At 43.3% G+C, this 15244-nt stretch overlaps 2 protein-coding genes across 3 annotated transcripts in view; one reads left to right on the top strand and one right to left on the bottom strand.

The window, feature by feature from the left end:
• The first annotated feature begins 1340 nt into the window (after nt 1-1340).
• Nucleotides 1341-9893, top strand: elk3 (ETS transcription factor ELK3). Of its 2 annotated transcripts, none has more exons than XM_076722863.1 (5): nt 1341-1667; nt 5140-5375; nt 5516-6241; nt 7663-7785; nt 8991-9893. In XM_076722863.1, exons 1-5 carry the CDS (start codon nt 1445-1447, stop codon nt 9084-9086), a joined length of 1404 nt encoding a protein of 467 aa, XP_076578978.1. In that variant the 5' UTR covers nt 1341-1444; the 3' UTR covers nt 9087-9893. The 2 variants fall into 2 exon arrangements, with proteins under 2 accessions (XP_076578978.1, XP_076578980.1); XM_076722865.1 differs by having other exon boundaries at nt 1616-1671; nt 8991-9890.
• A 61-nt stretch (nt 9894-9954) lies between these two features.
• The window catches only part of cdk17 (cyclin dependent kinase 17), a 34069-nt gene continuing 28779 nt past the window's right edge, over nt 9955-15244 (bottom strand). Inside the window, exons 13-17 of the mRNA XM_076722862.1 lie at nt 15070-15175; nt 14761-14803; nt 14146-14236; nt 13961-14038; nt 9955-13423 (exon numbers count right to left, since the gene is read on the bottom strand). Coding sequence (XP_076578977.1) covers nt 13383-13423; nt 13961-14038; nt 14146-14236; nt 14761-14803; nt 15070-15175 — 359 coding nt within the window. The 3' untranslated portion in view covers nt 9955-13382. The remainder of the gene's footprint in view (nt 13424-13960; nt 14039-14145; nt 14237-14760; nt 14804-15069; nt 15176-15244) is intronic.

Here is a 15244-nt window from a genome sequence, read left to right as displayed (position 1 = left end):
TGTTTGTTCTTGATTTCTTGTGTGAGGATTACTATTCAGACAGTTGTGTTATATGTCATTTAACTCTGGTAAGAGCTTCTGAGCGAAATAACTCTGATGATGTCACCAGGGTTATCTCGTCTCGGGGTTGAGCAATACAAATTTAGAAAGTCTTTTTTTACAAACTGGACACAAATGGACATTGACCAAGTAAAATCAGACAAAAGATGCAATTGAGTTGCATTGTGGGAAATGTGGGGCATTATGGAGCTTAACCAATACAGAGGAGTAAAAGTCGGTATATCTGCTATTTACTGCACAGACAGCATATACTTTGTCCATTCAAGGTTTAATCTGTCTTCTGTATGTCAGAAAACTAAATTGCTGCAAGACTGATTTCAACAGCAAGATATCAAGGACACAGAAGATGTTGACATGGCCTTTGAGTCCACACCGAGAAGCACAAATAAACAGGATGGAGCCCATAGTGCAGAGAAACAGATCTCTCTGACTCATGTAAGGACACAGACCATCTCAGACTGTGAACACACTTCAAAGTGTCTCCATGAACAGCACCAATAGACCTGATGAGAGTCTGTTAAATGTTGCCAGGTGACCAGGAGTTACACTGTTTGTCTCCTCGTAGTAATGCTTGTCAGCTGAGGTCAGACACTTCATTGGACAGCTGATTTTGCCTTCCAACATGTGTTTGGACATGAAAATTTTAGGCAGAGCCCATTGTGGGCTACATTCTGTTTGATTCATCATCTCAAACATCGACAATCTTTGGAAGTCCCTCTCCTTGTAAACTGTCTGTGGTACTGAGCCCCTCCACTGAAACCAGAATATTTAATCACCTGCATGAGCTAAATTTAACTGGTGCATGATTTTATCCTGCAGCCAATTAGGTTTCACTTTTTATAGAACATAAAGCATAAGTACTTAAATACAGTATAAAAAATGTATAGACTGCAAAACCAGAGAGGGGAAAACTAATAAACTAATAAATATTTAAAGATAGCACAAGGCAATGTGTGTGTGTGTGTGTGTGTGTGTGTGTGTGTGTGTGTGTGTGTGTGTGTGTAAGAACAGGAACCCCTCCCGGTGAGCAGGAAGAAGGTGACGTCAGTTGTCAGTTGGCTCAGCGCTGTGTGTTGTCGGAAAGTCGGAATTGCAATTTTTGTGTGTGTGTGTGTGTGTGTGTGAGAGAGAGAGAGAGAGAGAGAGAGAGAGAGAGAGAGAGAGAGAGAGAGAGAGAAGTGGAGAAAAAAATGAGCTCGTCGGCCTGTAGGCCATTTCCGTGCATGAGTTAAGGTGTGTGCAGGTCTAAAAAAATGTGTGCGTACTGCGCGTACCTCGGGCGTGTGTGTGTGTGTGTGAGCGTGTGAGAGAGTGGTTTAAAGGAGGGGGTGTGTTTATGGGAAATAGAGATTCTGCGTGAGTGCGCACGCGCGTGCATGTGTGTATGCGTGTTTACACAGACGGGAATACTGCGCCAAAGGAAGTGCGCCGGTTCTCCGTCTGCGCGTCCCGACTTCCTGTTCTGAGGCAGGAGAGAGAAAAGCTGCGGATCCGCTTTCAGAGAGCAGCAGCCGCAGCATGGAGCCCAACACACACACTCCGCTTTAAGACAAACACACAATCACGCAGGGCAGACGGACAGAGGAGCAGCGGCCGTCTACAGCAGGGTAGGTGCGAGTTTAAGTTTCCTTCTACTTTCAACTTTTTGGAGGCATTCGTACATGACAGAGACACAGAAGCGGACTTATATTAACTCTTGTTGAATTTGCTGAAACCTGATCAGGTTCACATATTCAATGTCAGCTTAAAAACCACACTGAAGCTGCGCGTAAAGTGTTAAACCTGTGCGTAAAAAGCGTTAATGCTGTGCGTAAAAGGTGTTAAAGCCGTATGCGTTCCGCGCTTTGGCCCCGTAAAGTTGCCCCAATTTTGTTTCACTACATTAGGAAAAATAACAATACTAATGCAAAAAAAGAGGTTAGTGTACCAGCCACAGCGGAAAAAGTAGCCGTGGCTCCTTTAAAAATGTAGTAGTAGACTTTCTGGTTTGTCTGGACCTCGCAGACTAATTGCCATGCGCTTCCGGATTGAAGCTGGCAGCAGACAACATCTTGAAAATGAGTCACTGGTGCAAAACAAAGAACCAGTTGAGTTCCAGCAGAACCCCCCTCCCTCTCCACACACACACACACACACACACACACACACACACACACACTCTTCCAAAAATAAGAAATAACTAACCCAGAGAAAATGGATGTAGAATCATGTGCGGCTTTTTGGTTTAGTTTGTTTCTGTTTGACTGAAGATCTTGGAAGTCCAAAGTACACTGGAGTGTTTATCTATTAGATTGCCATCTGGGGAAGGGGAATATTCAGGTATGGGTCATTTCTAACTTGTTAACTTACACTTAAAGTTCACAAATTGTCAAACTCTAAGCTGTATCTCTGAGAGCTGGACTGCTTTATTAGTCTCCAGTCCAGACTTGTTAAGAGCGAAATGTCACAGGGTGAATATAGATCAAACAGAGTCTGGCATCAGGACATAAATGCATTCTCCATATGTTATCATGGATCCGCAAATGTACGTGTGTGTGTGTGTGTTGAGATGTTACTCTTAAAGAGAAACTTTTGCATCCACTAAGTGTTAACAGTCCATACAAGATCTCTATACAAATAAAGAAGCATGAGGTGTGTGTGTGTTCCTGGTGGTTCTCAGTAACAGGACGTCCTACCTCCCAGAGAGGCGAGGCCTTTCTCCGGGAAGACGCCCCTGAAGCAGAATGACAGGAAGTCCTCAATGTGGACAGAGAGACAGCACTACACTTCTTCCGTCACTTAACACACACACAAACACACACACACACACACACACACACATGCAGGAAAAGGGAAGTGAGGGGATATGTGTTGTGTTCATGGTGATGGGTCATTGTTTGCACCACATACACTTTCCCCTTTCTGCTGGATGGTCTCTTTTTAAAGACAGAGGAAAAAGAGAGATGCACACTGTATATTTATATTGAATTAGTGGCTGATTATTCTGGTATTACTGAACCACATGTTATTATGAAGTTGGTAGAGTAAGCATCGCTTCTGGGAGCAATGTTTGAGGTCCTTGGCTCCAATGTTTCTCCACTGTTGAGGCAGATGTGGTTGTGGTTGATTCCTGGTGCAACTGCAAAGTCACTGCTGTCATGTCGTCATGATTGCAAATTAAATCTGGTTATGGTGAGTTATTTGTTGTTTTTCTTTTGGCAGTAAGTAGTTTTGTATTTCCTGCCAATAAGGCGCCTTGTAAATTAATTTGAGAGAGAGAAAGAGAGAGAGAGGAAAAGCAAAGGAGACAGAGAAACAGCCAGGCAGACGCTCAAAGACAGTCAGTGGTTTCCAGGTAAACACATCGGTTATACCCATGCTTGTCTTGGCAGAAGGTCACTGACCACATCCTGCTTTATCACCATGGAAACGTCCAAAAGCCAACCAATGTCTGTCCCTCTCTCTCTCTCTCTCTCTCTCTCTCTCTCTCTCTCTCTCTCACACACACACACACACACACACACACATAAGCGATCGAGTGTATGGAGATATAAAGGTGAAATAACAAGACGATTTTAAAAAGTGCAATTCTAACTACAAAAAAAAAAAAAAAAACACTATGTATTCTATGTCCTTAAGGGACCCAGTTTTGTAAATAAAGGTGAGATCAAACATATTCAACTTCACTACATCCCTGAGTTTAGTATCATTTGAACAATATGCATGCAGATGCTTAAAGGTACAATGTCTGATAATAGACCCCTCAGTATTTTCAGCTGGAAGATGTATGCAAACTTTTTTATTCTAATAAATAAACAAACAAAAAAAAAATAAAAAAATATATATATAAAGAAAGGAAATATTCATACACCTATATTCCTTATAAACAAAAAAATACAACCGTACACCTTCTGATTTCGAGTTCCTCTCTTTTATTAAACTAAGTCGAGCTTAATTGCCAATTTAACTCATCGTAAAACTTCGCTTCATTCAAACTCGACAGATACAAAATAAAACTGATCAAAACCGTCCAATGCTCCAACAATCACCGACTCTGGTTCGATTCATAGAGTTAGATGTGAAAACACCAGATTTAATAAGTCTGAAATTTACCTGGTTTTACTGAGAGATTTACCTGGCAGTGATAGCCTTAATCAGCATTGTGTGAACTGGTTTGGCAAGCAGGGGCAAGCATCCACTGACCCCATATGTGCCCTGAATGGAAGAATCTCAATTTGTTATGTTTTCTTTTTCTTTTAATTTTTCGCTCATCTATACATAAAACCTGCTCTTTCCAAGATAAGGAGGTGAAGTAAGGGCACACAATCAAGTGTGAGCATCAATGGCAGTTTGTGTTTACTACTGCTGCCGCCTGTTTTGGATGGCAGCCAAAGTCTGTGTGCCCATCAGGCAGAAGAGCATGAATTCATATTCTTATGCGTGATGTAGATTACTTACTTTGTTCATGAACCAAAAAGGTCCGAAAAGGTCAGGTCACAGTGGATTAGAGGCTTTGGTGTTGTTTGTATGTGTGTGTTGTTGTCTGTTCAGTGGTTCAGGAAATTCCCAGTTTTGGGGGTGGGGGGCTGGTCAGCACTGTTATGCTTGTGGTTTTTAGTGGACTTTGCATCAGCGGAAACATCGTGGTTCACATTTGTGTTGACGTTGACATTTCCTGCTCCTCCCTGCCCACCTACCCTCCTTCCTTTCTTTCCTTCCTTCTTTTTTTATGACTTTTCTGGTGTCTGATGCCCTAAACAGTCAGAGAATTGATCTCCTGAGCTGCATGTACATCTTTAATCTGCAACAATTTCCACAGCAGGTTTTATGCACAAAACAGAAATGTATGATTTTTACAAACAGAGAATTTTAAGATGGACTAATTAATAGTTTTGGAATAGCACTGGATCAAAGCACTATGTGTAATGTTTAAGGCATTGCTCATATTGACAAATCTGCATGTAGTTATCACCTAACTCTGCAGTTTCCCTCAGCCAGCAGAGCATTTTAGCATCTTTTAGCTAATTTACTGTTCTTGAGAGTGTAAAGCAATTTGTGCTTGTAGAACTGACTTCATTAAGTCTTGATTCTCCCCTGCAGGTTGCCTGTGTCTCTGCTGTCATCCCGTCATGGAGAGTTCCATCACACTCTGGCAGTTCCTGTTGCAGCTGCTGCTTGACCAAAGCCACAAACATCTAATCTGCTGGACGTCCAACGACGGCGAGTTCAAGCTGCTTAAGTCAGAGGAAGTGGCCAAGCTCTGGGGGCTGCGCAAGAACAAGACCAACATGAATTATGACAAGCTGAGCAGAGCCCTGCGCTATTACTATGACAAAGTATGCAACATATACATTTCAAAATACACTGTTGAACAGTCTAAGTGTTTATGTCGTTAGGGCCATGAAACCCACTTGAAATCAACACACCATAATGTTAATAAAAGGGTTTAAAATAAGAACTCTTCTTTCCTCTGTAGAACATTATCAAGAAGGTGATCGGCCAGAAGTTCGTCTACAGGTTTGTGTCGTTCCCTGAGATCCTGAAGATGGACCCTGCGGTGGTGGAGTCGGGCCGGAGCTGTGAGGAAAGCGGTGGTGCGACATCAGAGCCTGAAGCTGAAGACGAGGATGGGGGTGGGCGAAACCAATACCTACGCTCCGGCCTGTACTCCTCCTTCACCATCAGTTCCCTGCAACACTCCTTAGAACCTCACCATCCGATTAAGATGGAGCCCAGATCCGATCACCACGATGACAGCTCGTCTGTCATCCGATTCATAACCAATCACGGCCACTCCTCCCTACCATCCACCCCACCCCCGTCCTCGACTGAGACCTCCCATTCTTCCAGGCCGTCTCCTCAGCAAGCCCGCCTTTCCTCCTGCTCCTCCTCCCCGTCACAGAGCCCCGCACACATATCGTGGAGGGGGCGGGGCCAGAGCTCAGAGACTGGTGAGTTGGAGCAGAGCGCTCAACCTCTAAACCTGTCATCTGGTCAGAGGGAGAGAGTAAGGTCACAAAGCACGACAACGCCAGAGAGGAGGGGATTGGTCAGTAGTGCACCTTTGAAAAGCAGAAAACCCAAAGGCTTGGAACTCTCCACCTCCTCCCTCCTCCTGACAGGAAGTGACCTCGTCTCCATTGCTCTCAACAGCCCAGCGCTGCCTTCAGGGTCCCTGACCCCTGCCTTCTTCACTGCACAGGTACAACATGATACATAACACATGTATTAACACCACTGCACCCACACACAGTCCATCTGTAAATACAGGTGGTTTCAGGTGAGGACAGAGTCAGAGAAAAGAGGAAAGGAAAAAGTTGGTGTGTCAGTTTTTTGGGGAATGAAGAAAGTTAAACTTGTAGACAGGCAGGAGATGGAAAGAGGTGAGCGGAAAGACGGGAGAGGACGAGGGAGGGAGGAGGTTCATAAGTGAAGCCATATGTTCCTGAAGCTCCTGATTCACTGGCAGGAACGCACTGACCGAACCAGGACATTCTGACTGCATTCATTCGGCACACGCTTTTATCCAGACTGAGCAATGACAGGCTGCTAAGTGTACAGTACAGAATTGATGGAAAATAAAAGTGCATGCTAAACCCAAGAAGTGTATGATGAAGTGTTTGCAAGGAACACCTGAGCAGTTGGTTAAGTGTCCACAGTCCATTATCCACCACAGGAATCTGCAAGAATTCACAAACCTTTGATGAACTTTCCCCAGGACAGATGTGCTTCTGATTTTAGCTGCTACATTATAAAACAGTCCCTGCAGTTGACCCTGTTGTCCACCAGAAACCAGTCTACAGTGGTTGCTGGTCTTTGATGGCCTACAGTGGTATCCTGCTACTCAAGCTGAGAGCTCGATCCGGCTGGTAAACCAGAAACAACAGTCAAAACATCCCAAACTGTTTTGGATAAGCAAAAGTAAGTGAGTGACCAAAGAAAGGAATGATGGATATAGCTAAAGCACAGCCCTGTGCCTCATTACAGCAAGAGTTTGGCACCATTCGCTGCCATGAAAAACAAATTCTCTAACATTTTTAGTTCATTTTACGCCCTTATTAGAAAGTCGATCATAGACAGATGACAGGAAACGAGGCCACCACCTTGAACCATTAGGCCACCCATGTGCCTTTTTAAAGATTTTAAAGAATTAAGCTTGTGCATTATGTAAAGCGTAGTTAAAAGAAAAATTGAAGCAAGACCAAAATAAATCTTTATCTTTGCAGTGAGAGGGTAAACAGAAACACACTTAAGAAACTGTCGTTACTTTTAGTTACTTATTGTCGTGATTGAATGGAGTCTTCTGTTCTCGCGCCAGAGCCAGAATGAAAACCAAACTGGCCTTAGTTAAATATGAAGAGACAGGAGAAAATATATTTCATGAATCCGTGTGAGTGCAGCTTCCTGACCTGCAGGGAGTCCGTCTGCCAAGTCAGTCAGTCTGGTAGACATGAGTTCACTAGAGGGCAGACTTGGCTTCGAGCTCTGGGTGAGACTGAATGATATGACAGCTTCACCACAGACTATGTAGAACTCTGAGGACTTATTGCCAGAATAAATACCATCATCTCCATCCCTGTCTATTTATCCTCTGACATTTCATTTTGGGTTTTGTCAATGCAGACTCCGTCTGGTCTGCTGCTCGCTCCCAGTCCTCTACTCTCCAATATCCATTTCTGGTCCAGCCTGAGTCCTGTAGGACCCCTCAGTCCTGCCCAACTGCAGAGCCATGCCTCCCTCTTTCAGGTAACAGACACCATGTATTCATACACACACGAAAAATACTGTGAGCTCCAACTTTGTCCCTGTAATGCTGGAAAATACTTTCATGGATAATTATGTAAAATGTGCTCTAAAATAACCCCTAAAGCTTTCAGTTCTGTGTCAAAGGGACAAACGAACCTTTATTTTCTATACCTGCCTGTCAGAGAAAACACCGGCTTGCTCTGATGGTGATAGATACAAAATCTCTGTCTGCCTATGAATCTCTATTTACTGCAGATCCCTCCCTCATAACTACAGGATCTTTCATTTCACACCGCAGATTTACCTCGAAGGTTGTTTTCATACAGTTGTGTGTGTGTGTCTGCTGGCGTATGTGTGATTCGCAGTGTGCCAGGGTTTCAAAATAAGCTACAGATGTTTCCGTTCTGGTGTGGACAAGAAGAGGGGGCAACTTCCTGTTGGCTAGGGGGAAAGGGAGAGGGCTGGTTGGTCAGGAGCCCCTCCCACCCATGTCAACTCTCCGACACAGACACACACACACAACCCCAAAATAAACTAAACTTAAGCATCTAATGACCAGCTTTGGTCCCCACAACACGGGTTGGTCCTCGTAACATAGGTATGAGGGTAGGTCCCCACAGCGTTATAAAAGCAAAAGTGCACTCTGTGACGCAGCAGCAGGCAGACTAGAGAGCGGCAGAAAATAGAGAAATCAGCTGATGTCAGCTCAGGCAGAACGTAAATTTCCTCGTCTTTTTGCAGAAATAATTCTGTGAAAGCACTGATGAACCTTGACGTTACTGTTGACAGTATGGATGCAACATCGTTGGTGTTGTATGGGCGGTGGGACTGATCGATTTTCTTTTAATGATCGAGAAATTAATTACGCCATTTAAAACAACCATATAGTTTAAATCAGTGTGAACTCGCAATGACTTAAGTCATTTAACCATATCAATCCTCTTTAATGCCCATTGTGTCAGATTTGAACATTTCTCACTTAAGCTAGCATCAGTGTGTTCCACAGCATTCAAGAGGCTATAATCCCTAACTAATTCTCCACATAGGAACTTGAATAGTAATACCAAACATTGCACATTTCTCTTTGACATTCTTAAACTTCTTAAAATCAAGCTGAAGTATTCCAGGTTTCTCTTGTGAAGCTCTGTGTCACTGGATTAAATGAGTTGTGGTCTCCTCCTCTAACTCTAACTGTCCTGCTGCAGTTCCCCTCACTGCTGAATGGACCCATCCCCGTGCCTTTAACCAGCATGGACGCCCCCTCCTCTCTGCTGCTCTCCTCCAGCTCCCACAAGTCCTGATGCCACCCCGAGCTCCGGGAGCGAGCTGGGCTAAACCGGGCCGACCTAGGCCAGATCAGCACCGAGCCAATCGGCATTAAACTGATGATGAATGGCACAGGAGTTGGATTTCCTCTGAGTTCTATTTCTGATCTGAAACCTGTTCCTTTGCATTTATAACCTGAAGAAACAGGAGCTTCACTCTGAAGCTTTGCTCTCTGAGAAGAGTATCCGCATTAGACATTTCTTTGTGTGTTCTTTGCATTCGTGTTTGGGGTTTTCCTCTTTTCAAGATGGAAAAGCTTCTGAATTTCTTTACATGCAAAGAAAGTGACTGAGGGTCAAGTTTCTCATCTCATGTTAAATCTCATCTCATTTTACACTTGATATCCATTTGTCCAGATCTAGAGTGTGGCCGCGAGATGAATCCCTCACTGACTCCTAGCAGAGCGCATGCTAGCCAGTGCGCCGAACGCTGGACAAATCTTTACTTTGTCCTCTATATTGCTTTGACTTGACGCTGTGAACTTTTTAAAATTTCTGTATAGTTCAATGCTTTTTTTTTTTTTTTTTTTTTTTGTTAATGCACTGTCTTTTTAAGCCTTGTACCAGCCGTGCCTTCAATATTTTAAGATGTGTGTTGTATTAAGCTTTAAACCAGGTTTTACTAGACATTCCAGGTCAAAATTGCACAAAAGCCTTTTTTTTCTGTAAAGTTGTTCCTGGTTATTTTTATAGAGAAATTAATGGAAATGTATTCTCACTGATTTGCTTGTGTTTTGCTGTTTTTGTTGAGAACTTTTTGGAATAAAATGAATAACTTTTTAGAAGTTTCAAACTATAATACCTCAAGTTGTGAATCACCGCTCAAAGAATGAATCCCAGACTGTTTATGAAACAGATTAAATTTACTTTCGATGGTTATGAGAAATAAATAGTTCCAGTAAAAAGAGTCACACACCAACTGTTGACCGGCAGCTCAGTGTTTCAGAGAGGTCGAATTCACAACACAGCAGGCCTTCCATGCATCAGGCGCACACACGCACGCACACACGCACGCACATACACACGCACGTTCAGACATGTTCACAGAAATTCATTCATACATTTGAAAAAGTTGTACAATGACAAATATTTAGCCATTGTAGAAATCTACTTTCATGCATGTCACTGTTGTTCATGTAAAAAAAAAAGAAAACTGCTATTAGCAGAAACACTGTTTGCAGTTAACAGTGGAATAATCCTGCATTCTCATGTTTGTTATAAAGTGAAAAAAAACTGCTTTTTTTTTGGCAGTGAAACATCCAAACACAGATGTTTTTGTGAAATACAATGAGGAGAAAGTTTCCCCATTTTAAAGCTACCCAGGGAGAAATCATGAGGCAGTGGGTCAATGTAATACAGCATGTCTGCCATTAATATAAACAGTGGGCAATTTAAGCGAGGATGAGCAGGGATGCCATCTTCCTCTCCTCCAGAGGAGTTGTTTAGATGAATGTTAGTCTAGTCTGCCTGACTTATTGATCCTTTATCTAACTGAGGATTTATGCAAGTTATGACCATGCCTCTGGAATACCACTCGTCAGTGTGTATTGATGAATCCGTGGTGCTGTCCGTGGTGCTGAAGCAGCAGACGGATTTGTAATGGTCCCGCCCTTCTGTCATTTACACCGATAATATTCTCCAAACTATATACTTTAAATACTCACGATCAAAGTGACAAGTAGCAACGTAGTCACAGAGGAGAGCGAGGATCATAGGGACACACTGCTGCCTGTGGTATTCCTGTAACATTCAGTGGCTTCTATGCTGCTGGGAATGTAACCCCGACCAAACCACCTGACTACAGGTATGGTTTTGTCGCCAGGATTTACAGGATTATTACGCTCTTTTCTGCAAACTGTGTTTAAGTTAATGCTTATTACATTAATTCTCTCAGCCTTTAAAGACTGTCAAGCATTAGTAGTGCCTCTAGCACCTTTCTAGCACGTTCTACCCAATCTGTTCAGAGGACTCTAGTGTTGCTCAAATCCTTTAAATCTCAGCAAATGTGAAATTCTCATGTAGATGTTGAGCAAAAGAGCCGCAGTAACTAGAAGATCTCCCTCAGATCTTCCCACACTATCATGTAGGCAACCTGTGATATGCGATGAATTCCTGGTGTTTTCAGTGCAGAAGCTCCTGCACTGCACTCAGTTCTATTTTTGCTACTGTGAGTGCAGAAATTGCTCTCTGCCTTTTCCATGGTGGATTTGTCCCTGTGTGACTGTCGAATTTTGGCATAAAATGGCAGCTCTGGCAGTTCTTGCTTTCTGATTCTGAAAGTCCTAAAACATGATGTTAAGCTCAAGCCTTGACATTTTGGGTAATAGACTTATTAGCTTTTTTACTAAAAGTTAGATGAGAAGATCAATATCACTCTATACCAGTCTGCACAATAAACATCTAGAGGGAGGCAGCAGCAGGTTAGCATATCTTAGCTTAGCATAAGACTCTGCAAGACTCTAAGAAGTTACTATGCCCACCTAAGACATAGTCCAGCTAAGCCAAACTAAGACAAAGCTTCATTGCTGCACAGACAAGACTGACATCGTTATTCTCATCTAAGTCTTGCAAGAATGCAAATCAGCAGAATGTTCCTTTAAAGCCACAAAACACTTCTTGCTTTCAGCTGTTGGGAACATCTGCAGAGAAGAGGTGACTACACCTTCGTTGGTCCACAGGAATAAGACAAATACTCACTGCTACTTAACTAAGCCAGGATTACAAAGCACAGCAGTAGACATTTCAGTGATTTAAGTGATTTTGGGGAGATCTTCCACCTGCTTCAGTAAACATGCAGTCAAAAGTGAGATTTCTCTAATGGCTTCATCTGTAGCATCACTGTAAGTTGCAAACAACACAGCGGGCAGTTAAATCAAAAATTTCAATTTGAAACCTTTTTTTTCTTCTTGTGTACAAACGCCGGAGAGAGCAGGTCCGACGGCAAGCGGAAAGCAACCCTTTCGCTTCTGACCGCGCCGCCCCACCCCCTCCGAAAAAACATGCCACATTGACGCCGTTGTTTCACACGGAGAGGTCAAAGGTCACAGACACAGAGAACACATCTTAATACTGCTGGGTAAACTCGGCCGTGTCGAGGCCCGGGTCCCTGATTCCAAGAAAAAAAAAAAAAAAATTAAAAAAAACAGACTGAAGTGCAAGTTAAAAACAAAGAGTTACTGCAGTGAGAATCCAAACGCACACAGAGCGACAAAGTGTAGCTTGCATTTTTTTAAAAAAAAAAAGCACTGAAGTCCTGGCAGTTTTGTGAGGGGTTTTAGGGAAGGCTTGCTGGCTTCCTGTGGGACGTCACATGACTTCCTGTTCAGCTCCAGTATTTCTCCTCTTTAATCCGTGCTTCTCGCCATCTTCTGAACGGTTAGCCTCCCCCCTTCCTCCTCAGTTTTGGTCCCGTTGCTGAGCCAGAATGGGCAAAAGAACAAAAGAACCGAAAGCTGGTTTCATGTTCTCCCAGTTTGATTGGACTCTGTGTGCTTCTTTATCCCACAGACCAAAATTGTCACCGTAATCCACTCACAGTTCTGCTTTCTGCCACTCAGAGTAACCCCCCAGAGGGTAGCAGGGCCTCTGGAAGCAAAGTTGACTGAAATGTTTAAAAAAAAAAAAAAAAAAATGACGACAAGGAATCCAGAGGAACCGTTTTTCCCCAACTAAGATCATCTAACCGTCCCAGTCTCTAAACCTGGAAAGAGTTCAGTCATGGAAGCTCTAAGAAAAACAAAACATGAACTCCAAATATATATAGATACTGTGTACGTATTCCGAAAAAAAAAATCTGAAGAAACTGAAGCATTCGGTCTCCAAGCACAACAGGAACAACAACTTGGATCACAGCGTCGACATCAACATCAGTGGAATTCTAACTCAAACGAAGCCGGAGGATCGTAGTCAGAAGAAAAACAATGGTAACCTTACCGACTGCTCAACTGTGCATGGCGTCTCGAGTTCACATCTTGTACACACAAACACATGCACACGCACACACACGCACGCACGCGGTGTGTTAAATACAGACAGTAGTAGTTTAGCAGCAAAAAATTCAACCTCACCCCACCCCCCAATAAATAAACACAGTCTCCAAATAGATTCAAACCCAGAGTCACTTGCTCAGAGGGGTGTGTGTGTGCGTGTTTATGTGTGTGTGTGCAGGTAGGGGGAGAGGGGAGGGTCACTCCAATGGGAGGTGGGCTCATGCGAGAGGTTGGTGGGAAGGGATGAAGAAGTTGGGCGGTTGAAAATCCTCTTCATCGGAGATTAGAAGAGCATGCTCTGCCTCCTGTTGATCTTGCCGTTACCTGGAAGAAAAAGACAGACTCTAAAAATACAATACCCATAATGCCTTTGCTCTACATTAAAGACGCTCTATACAGCCTCAATTGCTCAACATATCATTATTTTTTTAAGGCAGTTTAAAGCATTACACTGATGTTCACGTTACTTGTAAGTAGGAGTCCTACTAAACCAGTGAAAAAATATAACCCTGATGATGTCATTGGGGTAATCTGGGGTTTTGCGTGAGACTTACAGTGTTTTTATAGGAAGGCTGCATTACAAACTGGAAGAGTGAAGTTTGCAAGAAGTGGGCATTTAAGAGCCCGGGAGGGTCAAATGAAAGATGTTGCATTATGGGAAATGTAGGATCCAGTGTTGTTGAAGCCTGAACCGTGCAAGAAACTAAAGGTTCTCGTTCCCTGTTGTTTAAGTTTGACCACTCATTTAACCTGCTTTGTGATGATCGCCACACACCCGATCATGGAAGAAAACTTTATTTCTTTGTCTAAAGATCTAACAAGGTTAAACACTGAAATCATCTGGATGTGATCAGCACCCACCTGACTCTGGGTATGAGGAGTTCCTGTAGCCAGGGTCTCTCTGCAGCTGCACTTCCTTTAATGTGAATATTGATACACCTACAACACAGAGGACAACTTCAGTCTACAGCAAATGACAGGAAACAAGAAGAAAAGCAAGAGAGCCCAAGAAAGACAGCTTGAATCAGTTATGGGTGTGCGCTCACTCTCGAGCAGTGTGTGAACCCTCATGCCGAGCTGCCTGAAGTAGGAATGCTTCATAGCCTCTTCAGCTGAAATCCTCTTCTTGGATTCGTACTGTGGGGACAGAAGCAGGAGATATAAAGCGTCCTGTGATCTTAGCAGACAAGGCTGTGAGTGTCATGTCTGCAATCAGCGATTGAGTGAGATAAACTGTGATGAATTAACAAAAAACAAGACCATCGGAAACAGGAACCCAGTGTATGTTCACTGGACATACTGTGCAAGGGAAACCACAGAGTGCTATGCCCCCTGCTGTCTACACCTGGTACTGAAGGGATTTCCAAAATATATCTATTAAGGACGGTTTTAACATGAAAGACAGGGAATTTTTATCTGATCTTACCTCACAGTACACTAAAAATGGTGCGCTTATCCTGAGTTTTGTGTATGTTTATGTTTGAAAAGTTTTCATAGTGTTGTTTTCATCATTAAAAGTTTGACTGATTGAGCACTGAATCCATGTTAGTTTAATGGGGCTTCAAGATAAGAACATGAAAATGAAAAGAAAGGAAAAAAAAAGGTGTGAAATGCAGTGAGCCAATTGCATTCTGGGTATTAGGAGGAAAGTAAACACTCACTTTGAGGAAAGACAGCAGCAGCTCGATGCCTTCACCATCCAGCCTAGAGGGGACAAAAGGAAGAGCAACAGTTTACTGTCTGCCTGCAGCACAGCCTGATGGGAAAGAGGGAGCTCATGGGAGGAAGGAAGTGGATGGCTGTCTGTAAAATGTTCCACAGGACTTCCTGCCTGTGGCGCACACACACACACACACACACACACACACACACACACACACACACACACACACACACACACACACACACACGACTGCATACTGGCAACCGGGTCATGGGTACATAAAAAACAAACACACAGACCACAGTACCTGGGCGCGTGGTTGATTAGCGGCTGTGGTTTGTATTTGGGGAAGTTGTAGGATTTGAACTCTTCGATGGAGGAGATTCCCGGCCAGCTCTCCTCTGTGGGTGTGCCTGAAGTCACAGAATCACAGCCTCTCAGATACTCAGCATTTGGCCTTGTTGATGAGACAAGTGATGAAA

Source organism: Chaetodon auriga, chromosome 22, assembly GCF_051107435.1.
Source record: "Chaetodon auriga isolate fChaAug3 chromosome 22, fChaAug3.hap1, whole genome shotgun sequence".
Lineage (NCBI taxonomy): Eukaryota > Metazoa > Chordata > Actinopteri > Chaetodontiformes > Chaetodontidae > Chaetodon > Chaetodon auriga.
This window is presented reverse-complemented; position numbering and strand designations above follow the sequence as displayed.